The sequence below is a fragment of the Perissodus microlepis genome, chromosome 18 (assembly GCF_051167445.1).
Source record: "Perissodus microlepis isolate ML-2025 ecotype Zambia chromosome 18, ASM5116744v1, whole genome shotgun sequence".
NCBI classification, from domain to species: Eukaryota; Metazoa; Chordata; class Actinopteri; order Cichliformes; family Cichlidae; genus Perissodus; species Perissodus microlepis.
In genome coordinates this window covers 31,026,060-31,052,815 of record NC_140478.1, presented here as the reverse complement: position 1 = coordinate 31,052,815, position 26,756 = coordinate 31,026,060, and the positions used below count along the sequence as shown (strand labels likewise).

General features: G+C 43.7%; 1 protein-coding gene across 4 annotated transcripts in view; it reads right to left on the bottom strand.

Annotated features, from left to right (window-relative positions):
• Window positions 1–25,009, bottom strand: part of efr3a (EFR3 homolog A (S. cerevisiae)) — a 108,089-nt gene extending 83,080 nt beyond the window's left edge. For 2 of the 4 annotated variants that reach the window (XM_084912025.1, XM_084912022.1), the window contains exon 1: window positions 11,389–11,518. In XM_084912025.1, the coding sequence (XP_084768151.1) occupies window positions 11,389–11,413 (25 nt within the window). In that variant the 5' untranslated portion in view covers window positions 11,414–11,518. The other 2 variants (XM_084912023.1, XM_084912024.1) reach the window with 2 other exon arrangements.
• Window positions 25,010–26,756: the final 1,747 nt, after the last annotated feature.

The following is a 26,756-nucleotide window of genomic DNA, read 5'->3' as shown; positions in this document are numbered from 1 at the left end:
CTCTGACCACCACCAGTAGGCAACGGGTGAAGTGTCTTGCCCAAGGACACAACGACCGAGACTGTCCGAGCCGGGGCTCGAACCAGCAACCTTCCGATTACAAGGCGAACTCCCAACTCTTGAGCCACAATTAATGCCAGTTCTTGCAGACTTCTTGTCTTCTGAGCAGCAAATGACCGAATCGGAGCTTCATAACAATCTGCAGACGGTTTCTAAAAAGGAGGCTTCCAGCAGGAATAAAGGCTCTTAAATAAACCATCTTCTCTCCACGACACTCAAACGATCTACGTGACCTCCTGATTCGAGCCCAACAGACCACCATCAAGATGAGGGAGCACAAAGCGACCTCTTGAAAATCCACAGGAAGTCCAAGATGGCGACTCAGCAGGGTCCAGCATTTCAACATTTTCAGCAAAGGCCAGCGGGGATCCTACTCAGCACCGGCGAGGTCGAGCTTATAATGCCGACCCCGAGAGCGCATCCGGCGACATTTGGGTTTTAAAAAACGCATTCAAGAAACAGAAGCTGCTGTCTCCCAGCCGCCCGCTCCATCAGTCTGACACAGAGGGACAGAGGGGGTAGCTAAAGCCGAGCGGCTCGAAGAATGACTCCAACGGCTGAGCCGGGAGAGCCATCAAAAACAGCAGGGAGGAGGACGATTGCTGAGCCGACCCATCCGTCTCTGAGCAAATTACAGCCACCGGCAGGGAGAAATCAGCCGGCAAAGACAGAGGGAGAGGTGGATGCAGGGGGAAGAGTGAGGAGGAGTGAAAGAGAGGAAGAAAGGAAGGAAAATGGGGGTAAAAAGGGACAAAACAGAGCAAAAGGTTTAAAAGGGCAAAAGACTTGAACGGGTGGCATCACGGGTGATGGTAGAGGGAGAAAAACAAGAAGGGAGAAAACACTGAAGAGGTTATGAGGAGGAGGAGAGGCCACAAGCTGACAGATGAGCCCAATATAAAGACCTCCACCCTCCCATCCACCTCCCAGACAAGGAAGCTCTGGAGGACACTGAAGATGACGACATTAATCACAGATCTGACGTCCAGACCAAAACTTCACTTGTATGTATTTGCTAAATAATGAATCGCAGCTATCAGGACGTCTTTAAACCAACCTTCATTTCAGGGGAGCAGGTAAGTGAAAGAGTGAGCTGCTAAAACTGAAGCTGGTGGGCATCCAAGAGGAGGAGCGGGGTGGTGAGAGTCAGCGCCAGCACACAATTACCTGTCTAAGCCTTTTATCGAGGGAGAGAGGCGCAGCGAGGGGATTTAACTCGACATTCCTCTTCATAAATCCTGAGAGCTCAGGATCTCTCAGTGGTTATTGGATTGAATCACTTTCTTAATGTCTCTCAGTTCAACTTTTGGCAAAGAATGTGTGTTATATTAAATACATTAGCCTGAATCAAAGAGCTGCGGGATGCCAAACTGCAGCCTTGGAGCTGGGGAAGCGGTGGGTGCAAACGAGCCGTTACTGTTGTTGCAGAAACTGTTGGAAATACGACAACTTCCATTTGTTACATTGTGTTTTAAAGTGTGATGGATTCCCTCCTCTTTCCCATCATCTTCTAACTGATGAAGAATCTGGTTCTTCCTGTTAATAAGGAGTTCTTCCTCACCACTGTTGCCCTGTGCTGCTCATAGCCGATCACCTGATTCCTAGTTTCTCTCTAATGTTGCAGAGTCTCTAAATTACATTATAAGGAATCTAGAGATGCTACCTGAATCTAAATGATGTGTAAGGTGAGCCGCAGGGGTCCTTTTGTAGAACAATGTAGAACCATCTATTACACACACTTCACAGATCGTAAATCGATGGAGCAAACATGGCAGGTGAGCTGATGCGGCCCTAAAAGAGCCAATCAGGTAAAAATCTGTGCTTTTGACGTTTCTTGGCTTATTTTGCACGGCACTTGTTCCAGCACAGTATAGTTCACAGATCTTTTGTCTGTAGGTTGGCTTTCCATGAATAACACGTCCATTTGCCTTAAAATAAAATAATATATCTCAGCCTCTCCCTCACTGAGTCGTGCAGCTTTTTCTTCTCTTAGCAGTGACAGATGGTGGTCTCAGCTGCACGGCCCGACCCTTCTGTTCAGATAGAAAATAAAGTAAACGCTAAGTTTGTCAACAGCTACCAAGGTTTTTTGTTTCACTTTGACATTATTTTTCACATTAACTACTTTTATTTGTTTTAAATTGACGATTGTTTACGTTCACTGCATTTTTTAAATTTTACTGTTGCATACACGTTTATTTTTTATTTTAACTCTTAATGTAACACCTGCCAATAAAAAAACATAACATGGGATTATTTTTGTTCTTTGCACACAGAAGAATAATTAATAAAAACTTCATTACATCATCATTTCACTCAGACACGCCTGCAGACACACACTTACACACACCTTGAAGCACAAACACACAAAATGTGATGCATGAAATCCACAGCAGAGACGTAGGAGAGACGCACTGTAATAATTCGATATCCAGAGGCAGCATTACAACTGCTGTGTGCTGCACACGAGTCACAAACCACAAATACACACCGGGAACACGTCCTGCTGCATGACTGCTGCTCTTTTACAGCTCTGTGTCACGTGCACGTAGGTGTAGATGATACATGGCAGGTGTGCACGTGCGTGTTTGTGCCACAGCACATGAAAATAAATAAATCGGGGCACATTTAATCACTTCCTGGTCAGAGCTCCACAGCAGGAACAATTTAATGCAAATGTGAATACAACTCGTTCAGCAGTCCTGCTAACAAACACAGTTTAAAAAAAAAAGTAAAAACAGGTCTGGCACTTATCACGGAGCTATTATGTGTCAGTGTAGAGCCTCAGCTAGGAGCATTCCCTCTCTCCCTGTCATATCTCCACCGGCTGTGGTGAGATGAGAGCCGTCAGTCTGATAAAGAAGCTGCTGTGAAGTGTTTGCAGTGGAAGCTGAGGGGGGATTCACAGGATCTCTCACTTAACTCGTCCTCCAGAAGAAAGCCGACAGGCGTGACTGACAGAGACTACAGCTGCAGATACTTCAGGGCAGTCGCAAAGTTTATCACGCTTGGCTACAGCTACACTTATGGACTGAAGACAGGCCTTTGATTATTACATTTCACTGTTGTAGTGAAAGCTCTGTTTTGTTTTCATGGTAACTTGCAGCAAACAAAGCTGACAGTGTTTACGGTTGTTTATTAGTGTGAAAAAAAGAGGTAATGAACTGATCCAGTTGCTGGATTAGATTAAATGTCACAGCTTCTGATCTTTTCTCAACTAAACCTCAGCAACAGTTGACAGAAAACAACATTCAGATGATCTGTATTTTTATAATAAACTAATTCTGCGACCTCAGCAGCAATAAAATCACATCTATTCCCATCTAGTCGTAGTTCAGGACCACCTCAGTCAACACGGCTGACCCCGCTGCTTCACATCACAGTAAAATGTTTATCTTCCCGCTTCCATCCGCCAGGCCTTCAGCTTTATGTCAGCTCACAATGGGAGTTCAGTTGGACTGATGGAGGCGCTGCCCCCACGCTGTGATCTTCAAAAGCCCCCATCAAACCAAAAAAAAAAAGGAAAAGAGATCAAAACTGTGCTTCCCTTTTTCCCGAGGTGCTGTGAAACAGGTTTTTCTGCCTCCTCGTTTTGCATCCTAAACCTAACAATGAAATCTGACCAATAAAATCACTTCTTACAACCAATGAGCAAAAACTTTACAGTAACAGCAGGAAAACGGAGACGAGGTCGAGTACGGGAAGCGCAGGAAAAATTCAATCCTAAAGCTTTTATCAGCTCATTTCTCCTTCAGATCAAATTTCAAAATAACTGAATTTTTATTTTCTATTCTTCACAAAGCAGATATGTTGGGACGGCCAGGCTGTGAAATGTTGTCAATAAAAACCTCTTAAACCACATTTAAAATGATAAAGCACGATAAAGCAAACAAGCTGTTCACCGACACAAACATTTACTATCCAGCTCAGCTGCTGAAATATCGAAGGCTGAAGGGCACGAAAGCGGTTAAAATCAGCCTCTGGTCCAGCAGGATATGAAGGTTTGAAGTGGAGCAATTTTGTGCTGCTTCCTCTCTTGACAGACAGTCTCAGTTTCTCTATGAGTCAGCAAATGGACTGCCACAGGAAGCGATATGCAGCACTCACGGGCATATGGCGCTGTTTACGCAACACCACTTGAGTTTACTTGTGCTGAAAAAACACATCTGCTAGGCGCAGCGACGCAACGGCAACTCAAACACGGCTCAGCGTGGAGGAAAAGTGAACCAAGAAGAGCATTTGGTTGAGTTTGCCTGAGGTCAGAAAGTTGTTGTTTTTGGATGCATCATGTCAAAGTAAATAAGAATATGGTTACACAAGAACGAGTGTATAGAGCGACACGTAAAGTGGCCATTAATCTCAAAAAGGGAGACTCCCATGTTAAAATGTGCAGCTGTAGGTGTGGCTGTGAGTGAACTGCAAGTAAAAAGCTTCAGTTTTTGTTAATAGGACGAGGACACACCCATTAAAATGACAGAAGTTACAGATTCCAATAGATCCCAGTCAAGTGGCATCAAACCTGCTTCCAGAGACAGTACCCAACTGTGGCCACAGGATGGCAGTAAACACTGGGAGGTGTTTTATGGTACAGAATGCTGTTTGAGGTAAAGAAGGACTGTAGCACTGCGTGCCTCGCTTGACCTCACAGAACAGCCATATTACATCATGACACTGGGATGCTACTTATGGACCTGAGCTCGACCGTCTCTGCGGTAATGCAGCTGTTGTGAAAGTCATGAGACATCAACTCTCCCTCTTCCTATAGGAGACACTACAGGACATTAGACAGGCAGCTCGCATCATGATGTGCGTCATGTGACTGCAGCTGCAGGACTGATGGCTGTGCAGTAGACTGAAAGCAGTGGACCATGAAATTACTGCATATAGTATGATTTATAGAGCTCTGCAGTGCAGCTATGCTGAACATCATGAGAGGTCCTCAGGTCTGAGTATCGTGGAGACACCGTGTCAATCAGCCCTGCAGTACAAGACGGTAAAGAGACTGGTATCTACTGTTTTTACTTTTTGGATTTACTGACCACTCAAAGCATTTTTACACCGCAAGCCACATTCACCCATCTAACCATTTATGTGGCCTATTATTTGGAAATATTAGTGGCATATTTCCATTAGCATTCAATTATCCAGTGTCAGTGCCATCATATAGACATTAACATTTTTTATGATTTTCAGCCACTTCAAAATTATTACCAGTCATTTCCTGATCATTTCTTAATAATCTTCCATCGTGTCGACAGCAGTAAAAAAAACCAAAGGAGAAGTAATAGAAGAAGTAATGCCGTTAAAACATCAGGAAGCACATCATTAAGGGATCACAATAAATCAGTGAAAACACAAAGGAGATGCTTCATCTACAGCCCAAACCTTTAATACCATTAAATGCTTAAAGATTTTCATATTTCCAAGCAGACAAAGCCATCCTGCGTTTGGTGTACAGCAGAATACCAGCGTTGAAATCACTGCACTTTCACCATGTTGGAAAAATATATGAGCTAACAGACTATCCCAGAGGCTGTGCCAAGTAAGCTAGTGGAATTGTGTTAGTTTGTTTTGCTAAAAGGCCGATCACCTGAGTATGATCAGAGGTTCCCTGGTATCCTTTGGCTTTTAGGTCACCACACACTGCAAAATAGAAGATTTGGGTAATTTTTTCCAACAAGCCAACCCTTCAAGCTTTCTGAAACCAAAGCAAGTTTGAAGTTGAGTCAATATTTCTATGTAGCATCAATGAAAATATTCAACTTAAACCTGTTTATTTTTGCTGTGGGTTCATAACTAGAGACTAGAAAGGTGAATAACACGATCCTAAACATTGGCAGCATGTGGGTAATTAAGCATTATTCTCAGTCTTGAGTACATCTCTAAATAAGTGTAAAGTTTTTCACTGTAGAACACGACTATACGTGTCCTTCAATGCTCCACAAACGGATGAGCAGCCTAGAAGGATTTCTACATTTACACCTTGGAGCTAAGGCAGAAATACCACGATTTACTGCATCTGTGCAGATTTTAGTTGGCATTTACAAACGCGAGTCTCTCACAGAGATCGAAACAAAGATGTTACAGAGATGATCAATAGAAAAACATCCACGAGGCTCCTGATGAGATGTGGTGGAAACTAGGCCTCGGCTTTGGATGAATGACTACAGACAGACCCGAACTGTTCAGCAGCAGCTCGTCCAAGCAGTGTGTTCATTTGGCTGCAGCCACACTTGGAATTTTTGCTGCCACAAATAAAAACTGTCACCAGCGTACGCACTCGCGCAACCCGAATATAGACGCTCGACTGTTCTGACATCTTGCTACTGTGGCTGTAATCGGCTGTGGCCACTCTGTCAGCCAGCGCTGGAGAGCTGTGACTCGATAAGATTAAATGTTCTGGTATGCAAATGATTTAACATGATGATGATGCACATTATACTTTTGCAGATCTAAATCAGCGACATTTTTACTGAATGCAGAATATCTGCTGCTTTAGTGTCAGTGAGGTCCACGTGAAGCGAAGCTCTGCAGGCAGAAACTTTATAAAAGACATCCTGCTTCTTTAAAGGCAGAACGAATCTAATTAAGCGGGACTGCCTCTGAATGAATCTATCAGCAGCCCCATCTTCTCGATCGGCCAGAGACTGAATTACACTGATCACGTTAGGAGTTCAGCCAATGCCATTTCAATTAATCCCGCAGCAAAGACCGAGATTCCAAGAACTCAGTATTCTGGAAAACACAGCGGTTTCCACTGACCTCAGCTTCATTAGGAAATCTGAAAACATCGAGGCTCGGGCTATAACGCTTTGCTCTGGGCGGGCAGCGTGAAACTGAGCGGCGAACAGGAGAGCGGATCAGATAAATGAAAGGCACGTGGTCACAACATGCCACCTTTTCCATGTCAAACCTCTGCGATCTTCAGTGGGTGAAATTACAGATTCCTTATTACACACAGTCAACCGTCATCCATCCACTTTATTCTGGAAAATCGTAATGTGGAGCTATTATTTATTATCTGTAACATGCTGCTTAACAAAGGTTCTAATTACATAAAAACTGTGAATCATTCATAATAAAGTTGGAGCAGGTTTCCAGGTAAAACAGTAAACCTGCTGCTGGGAAAAGACGGGGGTGTTGGCAGGTATGATGACTGAAATGCTAAAGCCAGAAAATGTTGACTGAACAATGATTAAGTCATTTCAAGCAAACACCCAGCTTGAAGCTCACAGACGCACTCAGATTACGCTGCTTTTTATTTAGTTTCACCTAAAAAGTAGCCAAGAACAGAGAACCAAGTACATTTGTAGAGGAGCCTCTGATTGTGATGATTTATAGAATTAATACAGAACTATAGAATCATAATATTTTACATAATTGTGAACTAGTTTTATAAGAATCTTTTCGAGTGGAGCTCAGACTGTGACCTTCCTCAGAGATGAAAAGCTACAAATCCAAGTCGACTGTGGGTGAAATATCTGCAAAGTTAAATGTCAGCAAAATGTCTAAAAATGTTAATGCAGAATAAGAGCAGAGAGAAAACTGCCAAAGGAATAAAGGAGAGGGACATTTTGAAGGTAGTTAGTTGTGACTGAAATTCAGGTTTTGATTTCCTGGTTTAGCGGTTTCCAACCCGGCACGCCGCTCAGATCAAGAGGATCTGACAGGAGAAAGATTTAAAACCACAATATGAAAGAAGACTTGATGTGATGCATGAAAGTCCTCACATCTGACTTCTGATGTCTGATCTGACTGAAATTTGATGCAACACATCAAAGTTTATTTATGCTTCTGTCACAAAGCATCTCAGATGTCAGATCTTACATTATAATGAAGTCTAAGATCAGGACTCGGTCAAATACAGTTTGTAGCCAGACTTTCAAAGGCAGGGATTACGCTCTCTGCTGATGTGGACTCGGAGGTTAACTTTCATTTGTCTGTGGCTTTTACATCAGTTTTACTTCTGTAATAGCTCACGTGTTCCTCACACTCCAGACATGCCACACGTCTATTACAGGATCATTTTCAACAATCATCGTGTTATTCAGACTGCATCGGGGTACGAGTTACTGGAAAACTCACAAACAACATTTCTAAACTCCTCCCCATCCAGCAGGAAAGCATCTGATCTGCACTGACAGGAAACATGTTTCTTTTAATGGAAAAGAAGAAAACAGAAAATAGACAACAGAACATAAAAAACGAATGCAAGATTCACACAATGCAAAAATTACATTTAAACGAATTACAGGCAAACACTTCGCAGTAACAAATAAGTGAGATACAACAACTAAAAGGCTGAACTGAAGTGACGCCTGAGGTGTGCAGACAGGTGGGCCGTGAGTCTCGATTAGATCTGGTCTAATCTCCAAGACCTTTTGGAAAAAGCACAGATTTTCAACAAATTGCTCCTGGATGGCTGGAAGATGTTGGTCTTTGAGGATATTTTTAAAACGGTCAGTACGCACAAGCTGACAAATCACTTATCAAACCAGTTATGACCATAAGGCTTAGAAATCGTGGACTGGTTTTAGATATGTGCACAAGCACAACCATAAAAAAGACCCAAAGAGAATAAAAGACAAAGCGCCTCCATTGTTTCCAGGCTTATATCTGAACATATGTGACGAGCACCTGTGGCATCAGCCAGCAGAGCCGTGCAGAGCTCCTGTAACAAATGACTTCAGTCTCTCACACGTGCTGTTTGGATGAGCGCTGCAACCTATAATCTGGCACAATCATGCATTCAGAGAGTGTATCCTGATATATCGTTGCCTGCTACAAGCAATGACCTGCATTACACTCTCTCTGAAAGCCACTACTATAACCAATATCACAGCCTGCAGCAGGGAAATCGAAGTGCTGCCTGCCATCAACTCCTCACTCGCTGAGAAAACCGTTTGACTCCAAGCTTGGCTCTAAAAGGAAAGCTTTAACCATCAGACTGCTGTTGGAGCTACATTTAGTTAGCAGACATGCATATCAGTGAGAGCCCTCATAAAGACGTGCAGGGTGTACCGCAGGCAGGGACTTAATTGAGCGTGAAAGGCAGCAGATGACCTCTGGTGCTTCAGCGCTGCCGCCAATCAAACATCTGCCAGCCTGAAGCGGAAGGACGACCGCCCGCTACCCAAACACGCACACGCAGTCCTTCATGCTCAGCTTCATCTGGGAACACAGGCCGAAGCAGCTTTCTCAGATACAAGTGGATTAACTTCGTGAACTCTGTGTTGGTTAACGAGTAAATGTGAGGCAGCTGATCGAGTCGGCCATGTTTGAGAGATCTCGTTTACAAATGGATGCCATCAGCCCCGAAAGACTTCCTGTGACCAATCAAATTGTTGTTTTAGCTTTAAAAAAAAAAAAAAATGCTGTTTTTATTTGGTTCTCGTCATTTTTTTAAATCATTGATGAGCTAACCAAGCAACTGTTAAGTACTAACGTGTGCAACAAACACAACAGCAGTCTTATATTGTAAAGACCCTGCAGCGTTAATCACACGAGCCAACGAGCAAGCAAAACAGGAGAGCTCTGAAGAGGAAAAGTAGAAAACTTTCATGCAAAAAGATTTTTGCATGAAACTGTTTTATTTTCTGCAGCTTTTGCCATTTATGCCTCCAAACTTTGAACAGCCAACATCACAACATGAGGGAAGGAAACGCTACGGCTAATTGAGCCACACGATTTGAATCCAAATCAGGATTCTGGCTTCATACAATTTAATGAACATGACTGAGAGATTCAGAAAACTCATACTGCACCACGCAGCTCCAAGTTTCCTGGAAATAGTCGGGATGAGTAACAGTGTGTTAAGAGACAGATACACAACTGATACCAGACGATGAGAACAAAAATTCAAACATCTGGCACAGCAGAACGTGACGAGCTTGTTCCCAGAAGAACGTCATCATCCGTTCTTTGGAAGTACTTCAGATTTAGCATAAGTGATGAATACCTGTAGAGCTGTGTCTATGACACAAAGCAACGTAACTGACTTAATGAGCTGCCAGCAAACACAGCACAAACTGCAGTATTATTAATGTGTGACGACAAAGTAAAACAGGTCAGTGGCTGCGAACATGAATCGCCCAACGTCAGCTCAGACGTCCATGAAAGCGAGCGTGCGCTCTGTCCATCTCACCCGAATCTCCAGCCAGTCGTGTTCCCCTTGGCAAAAGGTGAGAGTGCAATAAACACAGTGAGCACCGAAGGCTTCAGGTAAACGTGATGTCGGCCAGATGTTGACTTCATTTCCTGTTGTTTTTTATGCTCTTCTCAGCGGTGCACTGAATTTAGGTGAATGAGGAACAGTTTTATTTTGATGCAAAGATTTGTACATAAACATTATACATAAAACTCACAGCATAATCCTGATAAATAACCTGATAAATATCATTGTGGTCATAACTGCACCCGTAACAGATAACTCCCAGGAAATGTTCTAACAGCTGGAACCAAACTACAGCAGCTTATTTCCAGAACCTCACGTGGGATGCTGAGATTTCTCTCACTTCTCGCTTGTTTTGTGTCTCCTGTATAAAAGCAAAGTTGAGCCATTCAGCTCCAGCTTCAGCGAGCTCCTCCTCCATTTCTGAAAGTCGGCGGCGTCGGACGAGCCGATGGGTTTTCAACATCCTGCGAGAAACCGTCTCTCAGGTTTATCGCTGCTTTTTGGCTGCTGTGAAAATAATTTCCCAACTTTTGGGATTAATAAGGCACAACTTTTGTATTTCATGGTGTAACTCAGCTCTTTCCCTCTCTTTCTAGAGTTTTCTGTATGTTTGAGCATTTTAATATGTTCACACATCTACGTAGCTCTTTGAATGGCTGCCCATACTCATTTATACATGACACAGCAATAAGAGAATCTAGCACTCACATTTGTACATGCACAAATCCTACAGACACACATCCATGCATGCGTGCACGCATGCACAAATCCTACAGACACACATCCATGCATGCGTGCACGCATGCACAAATCCTACAGACACACATCCATGCATGCGTGCACGCACACACACCGTCTGCAGCTGCTGAGGTGACTGTGAGCTTCGATTCAAAAACAAAAGCAGTCAGAAAGCGTCAGGATCCCTCACAGCATGAAATCTGTGCATTCGCCACCATTGGTCTCGAGGCACGTCAGTCAAGGAGCACCGGCAGCTGATTGGACGACCGAGACGAGCAGATCGATGGCCGCTGCCACGCAGGCTTCATCGCCGAGACCTGGACTGTGTCAGCCTCTCTCACTGTGCCAATGTCTCTCACACACAGACACCCTCACTCACACAGGAGAGCATTGCTTATTAAAAAGAAGCTCCCTACCCGACTCGTTGTTCTCTGAATCCATCTTGTTGGAGGCGACGCAGAGGACGGCCTGCCAGGTGGACCTCGACTCCACAGTCTCTCTCTCCCTCTCCTTTTTTGTTTCCAGCCTCGCTCGCTCGCTCCCTCTCTCCTCCCCCCTCCTCACATGCTGACACTCACCACTGACCTTGCAGTGCTCGTTTCCCCTCGCCGCCGGCAGCGGCAGAGCAGCAGCAGCTCAGCTAAACGCCGCAGGTGAAGCTGCAACGCTGCAGAGTGGCTCCAAAAAACCACGTCGGTATCATTCCCCCACCGACGGCTGAGGGGAAAGGATGCTAAAACACACACACAGATGCACACACACTCTGGAGAGATGACATAATGAGCGTGTGTGTTCTGGCTTTGTGCGTGTGCGGGGTCGACGGTGTTTTAATCATCCTGATTGGAGAGTAATTACGCAGATTTGTTGAGAGACTGCTGCTGAAGGAATTTGGCGTTTTTAAAAATGTGTGTGAGCATGTGCATTTACATCTGTGTGAGTGTGTGTGGGCCTCTGCGATTGTGTAACTCGGGACTAATTTTAGTTGAAGACCTTGAACACGAGGACGTTTCTGAGAAGTGAAGAACATTTCAGAAAGCTGGTGCGATTCAAAGAGAGACGACATTCAGAGCCAGGTTTTCTCTTTCACGATGATCTGCTCTTTGAACAGATCCTCACTGTTACCCTCCCGCTGTGACCGGCCCCACGGCGCTCAAGGACAATGTCTAAATGTGGACATTTGGCTGCAACCTCAGCTCCGAATGTTGAGCACAAACATGAATCGATGCTGGTTCAGGCGGTGCTGCAACCGGAGGCACGGGGGCGTTAAAAAGATGACATGAGGACGGTTTCTCTAACAGATATTGATCCTAAACACACCTCAACATTCACAACAAGAGGCACAAACTGAAGCTTTCATCACAGCTAGCAGGAATCCAACACAAAAAGTCGAAACCTCGTGCAGGACAAATGTGGGAAACTGCCCCAAACAAGAAGTCAGAGACTCTCGGCTGCCCCAGAAAACCTCGACGAGTTTTCACACCTGCCAGAGAGCCGTCACCAAGACCGCTGTCACACAGGCCTAGAGACTGGCTGCCAACCACCTGGCAAATACCTGGAAACCACTTGGCAACCAGCGGTCGCTAGGAAAATTGAACCCTATAAAATCCTTGACCAGCTTTGACGCCTGCCAAACGGCTGCTAGTGCTCGGGGTTAAAAATAACAACAGTCGTAATCTGGTTTTAGAAACATGCTTAATATGTTTGCTGATGTGGCACAAAATGAGGTTTTAAAAAGATGTTTTCATCTCTGCTGGTGAGCAAACTTATGGATTTATTCAGTCTGTTTTTAAAAGAGTTCATGTTTCAGTCCAAACAGAAGGTCAGCCAAGTTGCACTTTCAATTTCAGAGGGTTAGTGTAGACATGTTCTCAGGTTCAAGGTTAGATAGCGGAGAAACGCTTGATGTCGGGTCCTCGCGAGTGTGGAGCAGCTCGGTGCGTAACGGCCACAGATGGCTGCTGCAGATACCGTCATACCTCACACAGTCAGGCGGCTCAGGCTCTAATTTTAGAGTCAGACTGAGCTGAAAACACTCCAGACAGGCACAAATCACAGCAGCGCTCGGTCTTTTAAAATTACCTGAAACTTTTATCGCAGGGCTCTGTTTCCTGAACCGCAGCGTAGTTCAAAAGATGCAATATCAGGACTAAATGGAGGGGACAGGACCAGATTTTATTCTGTTAGAGCAGCAAAAAAACAACCAAAACAAGAATAACTGGTCAATTATTGAATGAACAGGGAAGGACACAGCTTCCACTTCCACTCTTATATAAACATACAGGCTGCAAAATTAAATCTGACAGAAACTGTTAAAAAGAATCTCCAAATAAACACTTTTCCATTAAGTCGCCTTTATTTTGCTCAGACATTTGCCAGAAAACACTAAAAGCTTCAGTTACTGTTTCCTGCTGCTGCTACTTTTTGAAATATTTACATATTATATTTGCTACATTTTATTAATGTAGATTTTGTTTTTCGTTTTTGTATTTACTACTTGTGAGAGACAAACAAAACTTTATTGTTCCTGAATTTACTGAGATGATTCTGATTAGGGCTGCCACAAACGATTATTTTGATAGTCGACTAGTCACTGATTATTTTTGCGATTAGTCGACTAATCAGATCATCATCCATTGGACGTACAGCGTACAGCTTATTGCACCAGCAGCATCTGCTCTTATATAACTATCATTAGCTTACAGCTTTAAGTGTTTAAGGTATGTGCTAACTAAAAATAAAGACAAGATGATAGTTTATTAAATTTTAATGAAATTTGCAGATTGTTTCGGTGAAGTTTAATAAACTCCTTGCTATCTAAAATATAACAGGACACCGGAGTATATTCTTGAGCATCTCACACTTCTGATGATCAGTTGTCTCCTTTACGTTTAGTCAGCTGTGTAAAAACTATAACTTTAATCTCAGCCAAACCGATTTACTCACGAACTAATAAAATACTGAAAAAAGCCAAACAATAACATTTTTAAGTTATCTAAGTGACTTATACATCATGTTTAACCTGAGTAGCGAAAGACGGCGGTGGATTTGAAAACGATCTGCCGGGAGTCCGGTGTTCTCACGGCTCTAGTGAGCCTCGCCCCCGGCGAGCTATCGAGCTAGTGGGTAACAGACATCTCCAAAAACGTCGGAGCGCTTTTGAAAGTATGTGATGTCTTCATAAACTGAGCAGATATTTGAGGTTTACACAGCTACATTCTCGCCTGAAAATATGTTAAATGTTTATTTTGTGACCCAGAAAGAATAATAAGAGTAATATTAAAACTAACTAGCTGCCGCCATTATTGGAAACTGAGCTGGGCTGCGCTATGAATTCTGGGATAGGTTGGGCCACGAAGTATACACCCGACCCATCCTTCAAATCTGGGGAAACGAAGGGCGCATTTGTCGGAGTCTACGAATTTGGACAGTCTTCATCGTGTCGCTGTAACATAATCGGCCTACAATGCGGCCACAGGAGGATGCAGTTCCAGAATTTGGACACAGCTACGATACCGAACACAGCTTCTTCTTCTTCGAGGTTTAATGGCAGCTGGCATCCTTGTACATGCAGTGCTGCCATCTTCTGTTTCGGTCCGTTATTACACTCTTAAATCCTACTACTTATTCCTGCGTCTTTTGGGATCTTACAAAGCTTCAAACGACGCGTCGACTATTAAATTAGTCGTCGACGTAATCGTGACTAGTCAACTAATCGTGGCAGACCTAACTCTGATGGTGTTTTATTAGCTTCTAGTTGTTTCTTAAATTAGCTTTTTATCAAACAGCTTCAAACCTAAAATAATAAAAATATGAACAGAATCTGAATACACACCAGCTGGGACGTGTATGTGATGTATGTCAGAGAAGATGGAGTTGATAACGAAGCTCAGCTGCACAAAACCATTTTGAACCACAAGGTACATCCAGTATATTCCATACAAGTCGTGCACTCTTATTAAAGCTACTCTTAACTCAACAGTTACATTAAATTCATGTTAATATGACACCTAGCCGAGAGAAACAGACTTGGTCTGAGGTCAACGTCTGTCAGCTATCTGCGATGAACAAAGACCAAAAGCTAAAAATTAGCGACGTTTGGACAGTTGGTGAATTTATGCCAGTTGACACAACGTGCTCCCTTGTGACTAGCTACAGAGCTAAGGTTAGGCTAATATAAACATGCCAGCACAGGGAGGATGGAGCATGACGGTTAAACAGTAAAAGTTCAAGCTCCGGATCTCGAGCAGAGGTAAACACCACCGAAAATGGACCAAACGTCTGCGACGAGCCATCCACAGCACGAGCTTAGTTATCAACACATCGCTGATAGTTTTGGATAACGAAAAAGTCGTGATCGTGAGCTGAGCCGGCTCGAGAGTCATTCTTGGCTGACACGTTCAAACACCGTGAGCCCACAAAGCTCATTCATACAGATGTGCATGGATCAAAGTCTCCCAGTTGTTGTGAGGTCCGTTTCTGCTTGACCTACAGCGCTAACCAGAAATGATAACAAAATGCTGACGACTGACCAGATCCCAATGACAAATCACATCACACAAAGTGAACAACTCTCTGAACTGTTACAAACATTCAACACATACATGATTTATTTAGTAGATTAACCTTTTTCTGACGTCTGTTTGGTATAAGATTAAGAATAGAGGTGTACAGAGGTATGAGTTCAGATAGCAGAGCACACGATCATGGCTCATGTTTACATACATTAGTCAGCAGATCACATGATCATCACCATACCTGCCACCTTCTTCTCTCTGTTCCATCATTTCTTCGTATGATGTTGCCCGTGCCTGTCAGTCCCTCCGTTGTTCTCCAGTAAGATAACTCATTGTTAGTTTACATATGAACCAGCAGCTACTGGAAGCTTTTAAGGTGGAAATATTTCTTACATATTATTTCATTTAAGTGTTAAGTGCTGTCATGAATTTGAGTCATTTGTCCTTACTGACTCGCACGTATGTCATGAAGATGTGAATATTACAATAAGGGGGTGGAACAGCAGCAGTATACCTATGAATACAAATCGATTGATTTATGAACTCCTTAAAGTCAAAATTCACAACTAATGTTTGTAATATTTAACCTCATCTACGACTCACTTTTATTGAAATGTTTCAAAACAATCAACTAAACGTGATTTCTTCCCGTTTAAATCGGCTTAACAGTAAATTAGATGCTGGGTTCATCACTAGTTTGAGCAGCCAGAGGATTTTTTTTAGCCCCGCCCATGACCTTTTCCTACACCTGACCAAGTGAAGCCAAACATCAAACATCCAAGCAGGTCACTGCGTGGTGTTTGTAGACAGTGCTCATTTATGCAAAGCTTTAGTCACTTTGCTTATTCTAAAATAAGCAAAGTTTAGCTGTGTTTTTTTCCTCCTGCTCATTGTGTTCTGACATTCTTTCCACAGACTTCACAAACAGCCTCTCGCATCCAAAAAAGGACAGACTGCAGAGCCAGAGGGACCTCACAGCGAGCGTCTGGACCGCTACCGCGCGAGTCGCGTGTGCTCTGAAAACAAAACACCGAGAGAGGAACACGAGAGCGCCACGATGGACGGGTTGTGGTCTTTAGATACGACACTGTGTACCTTTCTAAACAACAATCTAACTGCAAAAAAAAAATCTCTTTTAAAAACATGATGCTGAACTGAAAGGCAAGGTCTGGCAGCAAACAGCCATAAGGGAGCGATGTGGCAACTACAAGATTAAACTGTGCTGTGAAGAAAACACTCTTCCTGTTTTCACAGCAAAGGTTACAAGGTTGGACTGACAGCAGAAATTCAGCCAGTCCATATCAAACATGCGGAGTTTAAATGTCAGCAGCCTCCTGATATGATGAGGTTCCCCCTCAGCTACAAAACCAAATACATTTTTATTCCACTAATAAATGTTAGAATATTTCCATCAAGCGACTGTACAGATGTGATCTGCTGATGATCCACAGGCTGCTTCCACACATCTGGCTGGAGAAATGAACGCTAGATGAATCAATCAGCTACGCAGCATAACCCGACCCAACCCTGCGTTTGGGAGGAAGGCGTGACGAGTTTTTGATTTGTCAGCTAGAATGACTGTCGTCTTTGTCCCCTGATCTCCAAGACTTGGAAGAACAATTTAATAAAAACTAAATCTACTTATGATTAGAATCGAGATTAAAGTCGTGATCGATGGCGACCTCAGAGGGTTAACATCATGTGGAAGCTGCACACAGTCATTTTATAGCATCTGCAGTGAAAACTGGAAGCTTTGCCCCCCGTTTGGCTGTTTTACATGCTGCTGTTGTCCTGACAGAGGACTGCGGCTCAACATCTCTGTACCAACACCTGTGATGCTGACAGCGACGCGTGCAAACACCCGACTACAAAACAGACCAGAAGAAAGGTGCAAAATCCATCCGAAAGTGCTGAAAAGCAGCGAGCTGGGCGTCAAACAACAAGCACAGGAAGATAAAAGCTTCCCCATCTGCAAAGACGCAACCGGTGGGGAAAACAGAGCGAGGCGCATCTCCTTTGAAGTTATATTTAGGCCAAAATCCTCCTTTGCAGAACAAACCGTCTTCCACTGTGAATACAAATCACAGCCAACAACTGAGGGAGGAACCGTCCTAAGAGCACAGGAACCGACGGCTCACGTACAATTAGCCAGCGGAGCATCAAAACAGCACAGGCCCGCTGGGTTTCTTTCACTGCGACTCCTCCTGCATCCTAAATACTCCCGTGTTCCACCGAGGACGCAAACGGGCGACCAGCTTCTCATCCGACACAACTTTGAAGATGTGAGCGGACGGAGGGCCCTCGCCGCAGGTGGTCCTGATCTATTTAGACGCTTTTACAACGGCGTAAGCACCGACAACGCAAATAAAAGTGCAACGCAAATGGAAATAAACCTTTAAATGTTTTTTTTTTAATGGCAACCCTGCACACGCTAGCTGTGGCAGAAAAGAGGATTAAGTTATAGCACATCTATCATGTTAACCTTTATTCTGACACAGTTTGTAAAGTCTTCTGAACACTGCCTGATTTCTACTGATGATCTCTGAATGCGTCCTGCACTCTTCTCCGTTTCTTTCTTGGTCGAACGTTTCTCGATTCATTTTTTTTTTCTTTAGGGGATGAAAATCAATTAGCAGCCTGCTAATTTTAGATTGTGTAATCCATCACCGTACGCTGGTGTCTCATCTTCTGAAGGTTACATTATTGCTGTTGTTTATGATTGTTTTCATGATCAATTAATCTGCCAGATATTTTTCTCGATTAACTGATGATGATGATCTGCAGAAGATCAAAAAATGGCAACAAATCCCAACAGTCTCCTAAAGGCCGAGGTCGTCGATCATCTCTGGCTGTCCGATCGTAAGTATGTTTCATTCAGCCAGGCCGCACATCGAGAAGTCTGAATCATCGGATCGATCAAGAAATCAAGACTGGGCCCGCTACAGGTGCAAGCAGCTCAACAGGAAGGGAAAACATTCAGCAAACCTGACCTTGTTTTTTCTTCAAATTAAAGAAAGAAATTCTTCAAGAAATAAGAAAAACACCATTGATCCCACCTGTAAATAACACAGGTGCTCCAACGTTTCTTCTTATTTCTGATGTTTTTAAAGGTGTTCCAGTTCAGATTCCCTTTATAACAGCTCAGATTTACAGCAGATTTGGTTATTCTTTTCATTCATGTTCAGAACAAAGCACCGAGCTTTTAGTAACCTTTATTTCTTTCTGCTGTCAGCTGCACCAGATCTCAAGAACTTCTATCACTCTCATTGAAGCAGTTCTCAAAATAAAGCTCCTCCAGCTTACTGCACATGATGTTTTGTACATGATTTCCATTCATCCTGTGCCTCTTATGCCGAGTAATACTGCGGTTGTGTCCATTTGCAAAAGCGTTTACCTATGAATAACCCAAAATCGGCGCTGAACGTGGACGATGCTGCGCGGCCGTTGAATTCTGGCTGATTGATAAATGGACCGTAACAGGGAAGCGAGTGACAGCGTTCACCAGGAATGGAAGAAACACACATTTAAAAGGTAAATATCACAAAAAAACCATCTGAAAATCACACACGATGGCTGCAGTGGACACTTTTAACAATCTGTTTCATTCAGCTCTTCGTATGGTAGAATTTCAGGCGACAACGGGGTTTCGGTGATTAGTCAATCTCCACTAATAACCCATGTGTAACTGTTTAAGATGGTTCACTTATCGGCACTGGGCCAAAACAATTGGAAACTAAGACCTAAGACAAACCCAAAACTCCTGACTTCTTAAGACAAGCTGGTGCCGTTTGCTCAAAGGCTGCTGGTACAATCGATTTATAGCCAATAGATGAAGACAGTTTTAAGGCAGGGTTGGTAAATGTGGCATCAGCAGACCTCCTGCAGCACTGGGACCAACCAGGCACTCTGCCAACATCCAAAGAAGTGACGACAGCATAATGAAAAACATTAGGCGAATGTAGCTTCTGGGGAGCGAGCAGAGGTGCTTCATCACAGAGCCGAAAGGCCACACGTGACTGTTTAAAGCATCGTTTAGTGGCTACAAGAAGATGGGCATCAGGATCTGAGTGGTAGACTGAAGCGTCCTCTTCAGATTACCCTGAATGTAAATGTCTCTGCATAATAACAGGAGAATAAAAAATGTTTCCCATCAGGAATATTTCCATTTATCTCCACTTATCTCCCCGTGTGCTTATCTGACTGTTCGTTCAGACTTAAAGAGCAGCAGCAGCACAGGGAGAGGCGACAGCAGCGACGGCGGGTTTGTCCTACATAATGACTTAATTGAGGTGGTTAACACTTTGAGGATAATGAGAGCCTCTAGACCACAACACACCCAGGAGTGAGAGCTCTGGAAATGGAGCAGCGCTCAGAAAAATCTGTGTCGACTATAAATGACAACAGAACTGAAAATGAGCCAAATCAACGCAGTTTTATCCACTTCCTGTCTCCCAGTGGCTCAGACGCACACGCCTGATTCAACTTTGACTGGGTAGGCTTGAAGCCAACCCTCCTTTAAGCTAGCTGTCTTCTGATTGGCTGTCCCTTGCAAACCGTGGGAATGAGATGACCATATTAGCGTCATTCCCTCTCAATGCTCTTTCACAGATAGGAAAAACCTGTCCGATACTGAGTGTTTAAAGCAATCTGAAGCCTTGTACCTACACTGATGTCATAACTTGAAACTTGAGCCTGATTGGACGAGACTTTGGTTGGATGTACATGAGCATGGAGGGATCGTCGTTGAGACAACAGCGAGTTTGTAACGTCTGCTCCAGAATTCATGTGAAAAATAAGAAAAAGTGACATCACTGCAGCTGCAGCCTGTTAGCATCTCCCTGTGAACCGACTGTTTAGCGAGCGGGGGAGGGGAGCAGCACATTCCTTCGCCCAATTAGCAGCCAAACAGAGGCGAGAATGAGCTGCGAGCGTGAAAAACTAAGGACCAACCACTGACGCCCACCGTCTGTCTGGGAGCTCGTTTTAGAATAAAGTTATTTTAAACTTGGCCGTTAAATCGTTTTAAAATAAAGTGAAACAGTCACAAAACGCTGTTTGTCACCGACACCAACAGCATGCATGACTGAGACTCTTCAGTGGGATGCGTAACCATAGCAACCGAGAAACCTGAGCTCTGTAAAAACTGAGAACATTTTCATTTTTATTATCACAAACTGATCTGATTAACCCTCACAGAGGTTTAGTCTTGTTTTGTCTCATCTTTATCGAGTAGTTTCCAAGTAAATGTAAATCCCTACTTTTATTCCCAGCATAGGCCTTTACTTCAATCTGGAGTCATTTATTAAGGAAGTGTAAATCACAATATTATTATTATTATTATTAATAAAATATTATAATAATTAGTTCAGTGCTCTGAAGTGCTGCGTGTGTCCAAACAATGTTTTCACCCTTTAAAAGTGGAAAACTTTTAATGTTAAGGTAAACAAACATAAGGAGGGATGTTTGGGTCCAGCAAACACATGCATACATACATACATACATACATACATGTATACACGCACCCCTGCGCGGCTCCTTCAGCCCATCGGGGATCGATGTTGAAAGCGTCACATTAACACTAATGCAATCAGCAGTTTACCACCAGGACTAATTATAGAGCAGACTCGAGGCCTGCAGGGATGCAGAGTCCTTGAAGCTGCAGATGCTGTCTGCAGCAAAACCGCCAGCATCCACACACATCAGCAGCCTGAAATACCACCTCCGTCTCCTCCTCCTCCTCCAGCACCAGCTACTGCTCCAAAGCATAATGAGTCCGTCTGGGGGGAGATTGTTTCTTGGCCCGCAGACTCGTTTCTCATCCTACTCGTCTCAGCAGCCAAGTGGGTTTTTAGGAGAGAAACGATCTGCAGTAAACAGCAGCTGGTTACCTGCCAGAGCTGCTGCTCGAGGAGGAGAAAAGGCGAGGGCGCCCAAAGTCCAACTTTCCCAAAATAGAAACAGTCAAGACTCCGCACGCACGCACACACACACACATACGCACACACACGCACACACACACACACACAGTCTGAAATCACGTATCGCTGATTCAAGATTAAAGGGGTTAAAGTGAGGACAGTAAGAAGGACAAGAAAAAAACCACTGCAGCAGATCACAGAAACCTCGATGTGTTTTTAATAAAAAGACTGTCTGTGATTCATTTTATTTGACTTCATCTTTAATGCAGCAGATAAAAGATGAGAGTTACAGAGAGCGAAAGAAGAAAAAAAACTAAACAAAAATGCTGAATTTTAAGATAACAAACTCCAATGTCGAGAGGTGTGACTCCCTCCACCTACAGCCGGCAGAAAACAAAAACCCTGTCAAATCCCTGAGAATCAAACTTTAGGACTTCCTCTGTGATGAATGAGACGGGTTTTCAAACTCAGAAACAAGTTTTCACAGCAGAAAACTTAAATCCATCTTCTGCTGCTTCTCTGCATCTGGGCAGCAGTCCAAGCAGAGAGACCCAGACTCTGCTCTCTCGGGCCAACTCCTCCAGCTCTTCTGGGGGGGCGCAGAGGCTTTTCCAGTCCAGCATGTCGTGGGTGCCCCGGGCGACATCCTGAACCACCTCACCCAGCTCCTATCAACGTGGAGAAGCAGCAGCTCTACTCTGAGTCCTTTAAAGTGATGGAGCTCCTCACTCTGTCTCTAAGGAAGAGCCCAGACATCCTTCAGAGAAACTCATTTCTGCAGCTCGTATCCATGAGCTCTTTCTTTCTATCACTATGCACAGCTCGCGACCACAGGTGAGGGCAGGAATCACTTCATCAACAGCCCTCTCTATACCACCACAGACCACCCCGACCTGTCTGTCACCGTCTGCACGAGGAAAAGAAATCCCTGAAACTATCAGAAGTTCACGTGTGACTTCTAGTAGACGTCATCAATCCATGAAATCCAGAAGCACCACAGCTTCTTTCCAAATAGTCAAACAAACAAACAAACAAACAAACAAACAAACAAACAAACAAACAGCACTTAGACGGGTTTCATCTTCATCTGGCACCGGTATCTTACACTGGAAGACGTCTCACGCATCCAGTGTGCTATATGAGAACTGTTTTTATGTTTACACATGTTTTATTATTTACTTGAATACACCGCAAAAGTTCAATGACAATAAAGGCTTTCTGATGCCGACAGCAGCTGCATCATTTCCACAAATCAAACTTTGTGGGCTGGATGCAGAAAATACCGTGAGGGGGGAAACAACAGGAAAAAAGCATCTGGATTCATTTCTGTTAAAGGGACCCAGTCGTCAAATTGCCTCTGAGACTGCCTGACTGATGCTTCCTCTCTGCAACACACTTCCACAAAAATCCATAATATTCCAGGAATCTAATGAAGTGGACATCAGGGATTCAGCTGCTTGTGCATGTAGGTGAATGTTTAGGATTAAGCAGAGGTCCGTCAATTGAAAATTAAGATCAATTCCTCCTTAATAAACGATTATTTTGAAACTAAGCTGACATTAAAACTGCACCAGTAGTTACACAGCTGCTGCAGAGAGCAGTGATTTACATACAGGAGGAAATACATTCATGCAATAAAGTATTCAGTCATGGTGATCTGAACTTACAGACACTGACAATGAAGTGTTCAGCCAGCTTAGGAGTGATAGAGTCAGGCTGGCCTCAGGCTACAAACAAGTCTGATCTTCAGAAATAAAGTGCAGCTTATTCACCTGGATGATCAAATAATGTTTGCAGCAGAGCAGGAAGGACAGCTCAGAGAAGCTAACTCCTGCCATCTCCTACAATTTATTCCTGTTTACAGCCCTGCTCTCATCATCGGCTGCTTTTCATCACATCAGAGGGTTAAACTCCACCTGGCCTCACAGGTCTGACCGCACCTTACACGCACTGGCAGCAGGAGTGACTCACAACAGCATTCAGAGGAAAAGCTTTAGATCAGAAATGATACTCAGCTATGAGTTTATATCAGCGTTATCACAGTTACTGCACGGCTCGAGGCAGCGCTTGATAGATTTAGCCCACATCTCATCCTTATTTCTTTCACGGCACAGAAGCAGTTACACCCAACCGACAGGCGATGGTGAAAAGAGAAGGACGCAGTCTCCATTTTTAGATTTAAAAATGACTTGGATATTTTATTTGTGGGGTTTATCCTCCATCGAGCACCTTGTTTTGGTGTTTTTCTTGCTTTTCTTGCACCACATAAAAGTTTTTTCTGTATTGAAAGGTATTTTTATGTTTATTCGACAAAAGCAGACAATGGATGTACAAGTTACCACCCAAGTTTTCCAGTGGACACTCCCTACTGACGAGGACAATGATTCACTCTGAACCATGTGATGACATATCAGGCCCTTCCTTGTTAGATGTTGTCAGTAATGCTTTTCTGGAGTCGTAACTTCCAAATATTCTCTCGTCAAAACTTTTTTCTTCCTCGAGACCAATCTTGCTGAGCTGAGCAGATCTCGGCTGGAACTGAACTAAACAGCGAGTGAGTTTGACCTTTTAGGGATGGACAGAAGAGCTGCACTGTCGTAATATTCTCCATATTCACGGAAACTTAAATCATAACTGGGTTTTTTTTAAACAGTTAAATGAATTAGGGCCTTTGTATGTCAAAAGTAACAATCTGCAGCTTCTCAAATTGAAAAAAAAAAAAAACAGATTATTTTGCTTCTAAACTGATTTGAAGATATGTGTTACACTCTATAGGTGAAACGTGTAACAATCTGGACTAAAAAAAAAGATTCTCTACTTTGAGAAGCATTTTAAGGATGAAGATCATCAATTAATCGATTGATCCGTCATTTGCGGGGACTACAGGTGACACCTTAAAAATCCCACAGTGAAACAGTGACCATGAACACACCACCGCACTTTTTTTTTTAGACAGCCATTTACCGTTGTAACAATTAGCCCAACACTTAAACGCAACACTGACACACCGGACTGTAGGGATATCTGTCAAACATGTCAGCACACACACTCACACTCATTGACACACACCGACATGCAGCTTACCGGCTGGCATTTCGGTACCGATGTACCGCAGTCCCCGTGTGTGTGTGTGATCGTCTGCCGAGCACCGACGGATCCGGGCTCAGTTAGTTAGCCTCCATGTAGCTCCTTCCCCGGCTGCTTTCTCTTTACCTGTAACGGCAGAAATCACCTGACTGTGGCTTCATAAGACACCTTCAACAGAGACAACAGGGAGGCCGGGAGGCTCGTTAATGGGCTAAACAGGAACAGCGGTGTAAACACGGACCGTCCGGGAGGAATTAGCCCGGGAGAGGCTAATGTCTGCGGTCCACACGGCTGCGGAGGGTTTACGGAGCGGAGACAGGCGGGAGGGGGACGTTAGGGGGAGAGTTGAGACGGTAACCGGTGGACATACCTGTGAGGAACCAGCAGCAGGAGGGCTCGTCAACTCCTACACATTACTACAGTGCTTCCTGCTTTACGGTGACAGATAAACACGGAAGTGTGTGTGTAGGAGCCAAAAACCGCCCCCGCTCTACATATGCTGCCTGCTCACCGGGACGGTGCTAATTATAGCCGCCTACGGGACCCCGGAGCTCACCGCAGAGGTTCAGCGATGAGTTTTTAGCCATGATGGAGTTCAGTCATGTTACCATGAGCTCATTATGAGAAAAATCACCTCAGCGCATGCTGGGTTTAAGTATGAGGGTCCAAAACGAACACACACACACACACTGACTGAATACTTACATGATTATTTACATTTCATCCTTTAAAAAAAACTATGAGAAAGCACATGGGGACAGTGGGAAAGAAAAACTCCCTTTCAACATGAAGAAACCTCCAGCAGAACCAGGCTCAGGGAGGGCAGGCATCTGCTGTGATCAGTTGGAGGTGGGGGGAGAATACACACTGTGAAAGAGAGCCAGGGATTAATATTAACTATTAACTGAATGCAGAGAGGTGAATTAACACAAAGAGCCGAGTCAAGATGTAAAATAGTCACAAAAACTAATTTTGTGACTATTTTACTATTTTACTCATCGCATTTGGAAACCACTATGAGCATTTTGGTTGCTGTCATACTTTATGGAGATATAAGTGTTTGACCCTATTTAGATAAATGGGCTGAGTGTTTATCAGCTAAATTATAAACTATACAGGTCTGCACACACTCACTCAGACTGCTAGGTTATCCACTTACTGCTAAGTAACAGACTATTATACTAGAATGGCTCTCATCAAATTTGAAGCACAGACTGCAGCACACAGACATGGTTGAAATGTCCTGTGCAGGTGAAGCCCAGCACACAGGTAGGAGCAACAGCTTTCTGTTTCTAACCTGTCAATCAAAGTGGCCACGCCCCTAACTTTAAGCCTTACCATTACTGTCAGTAGAGACCTAAAGTGGTTTTTGTTTGTTTACTTTTGTAGCAGGTTGTAAACATATTTATTTCTGCTGTAAAGTTGGGAATCCACGAGGACTAGGTTGGAGGCAGCCCCTAGTGGACATCAGAGGAAGTGCAGTGTTTGTCATGTCCATGCTGGCTTCATTTTACAGCTCTGATGGTTTTGCTATCAGTGCATATCTACTCTTATGAATGCTGTCTGGATGTGTCACTCTTGTTCCTACTATACTTTCCCAGCTAATATTTCGATGATGAACATTCTTTCCTGATGTTTTCATTAAAAATAGATTTGAAGTGACAGCTGTGTGAGTGTCATCAGCTCATCATCTGCTGGATGTTCTTTTAAAACGTCATCTCTATGATGCAACTCAGCTAATTGATGATGATGAAGACACTAAGCAGACTGCATCATATAGTTTATGATAATAAAAGTGGTGGCTGTAACAGCAAATTCACTAATAATTCCAGTCCCATATTAAGCTGAAAATCTTTCACTTTCACCTCTATAAGTGTGTAAAAGAACGCCTTTCTAACAGCAGAGACTATAGCTGACCAGATTCATCCCAGAAAACAAAGCCATTGGACGTCTGGCATTTGGTGGGAGGGGTCTATGTTTCAGTTTTTCCTTTAATTTGTCACATGTTAGCAAGATAAGAGAATAAATAATGATCTGCAGATGGTAATTATCTGAAGTCTGCTAAAAAAACGCACAATCCTTCAGAGCTGATGTGTAAATGTGTGTGAAAGTGTGCCGGTTGTGCTTTTTAAGCTCTTAAGGACATTTGCTGCACTGTCCAATAGACTTAAGGGTGATTAAGAGCTTTGGCCCCACAGATGGCACGCCGAGCGTCTGTTAAAGTCAACTGCAGCCGGCAGCACCCTCCCTCCGCCTGACGCAAAA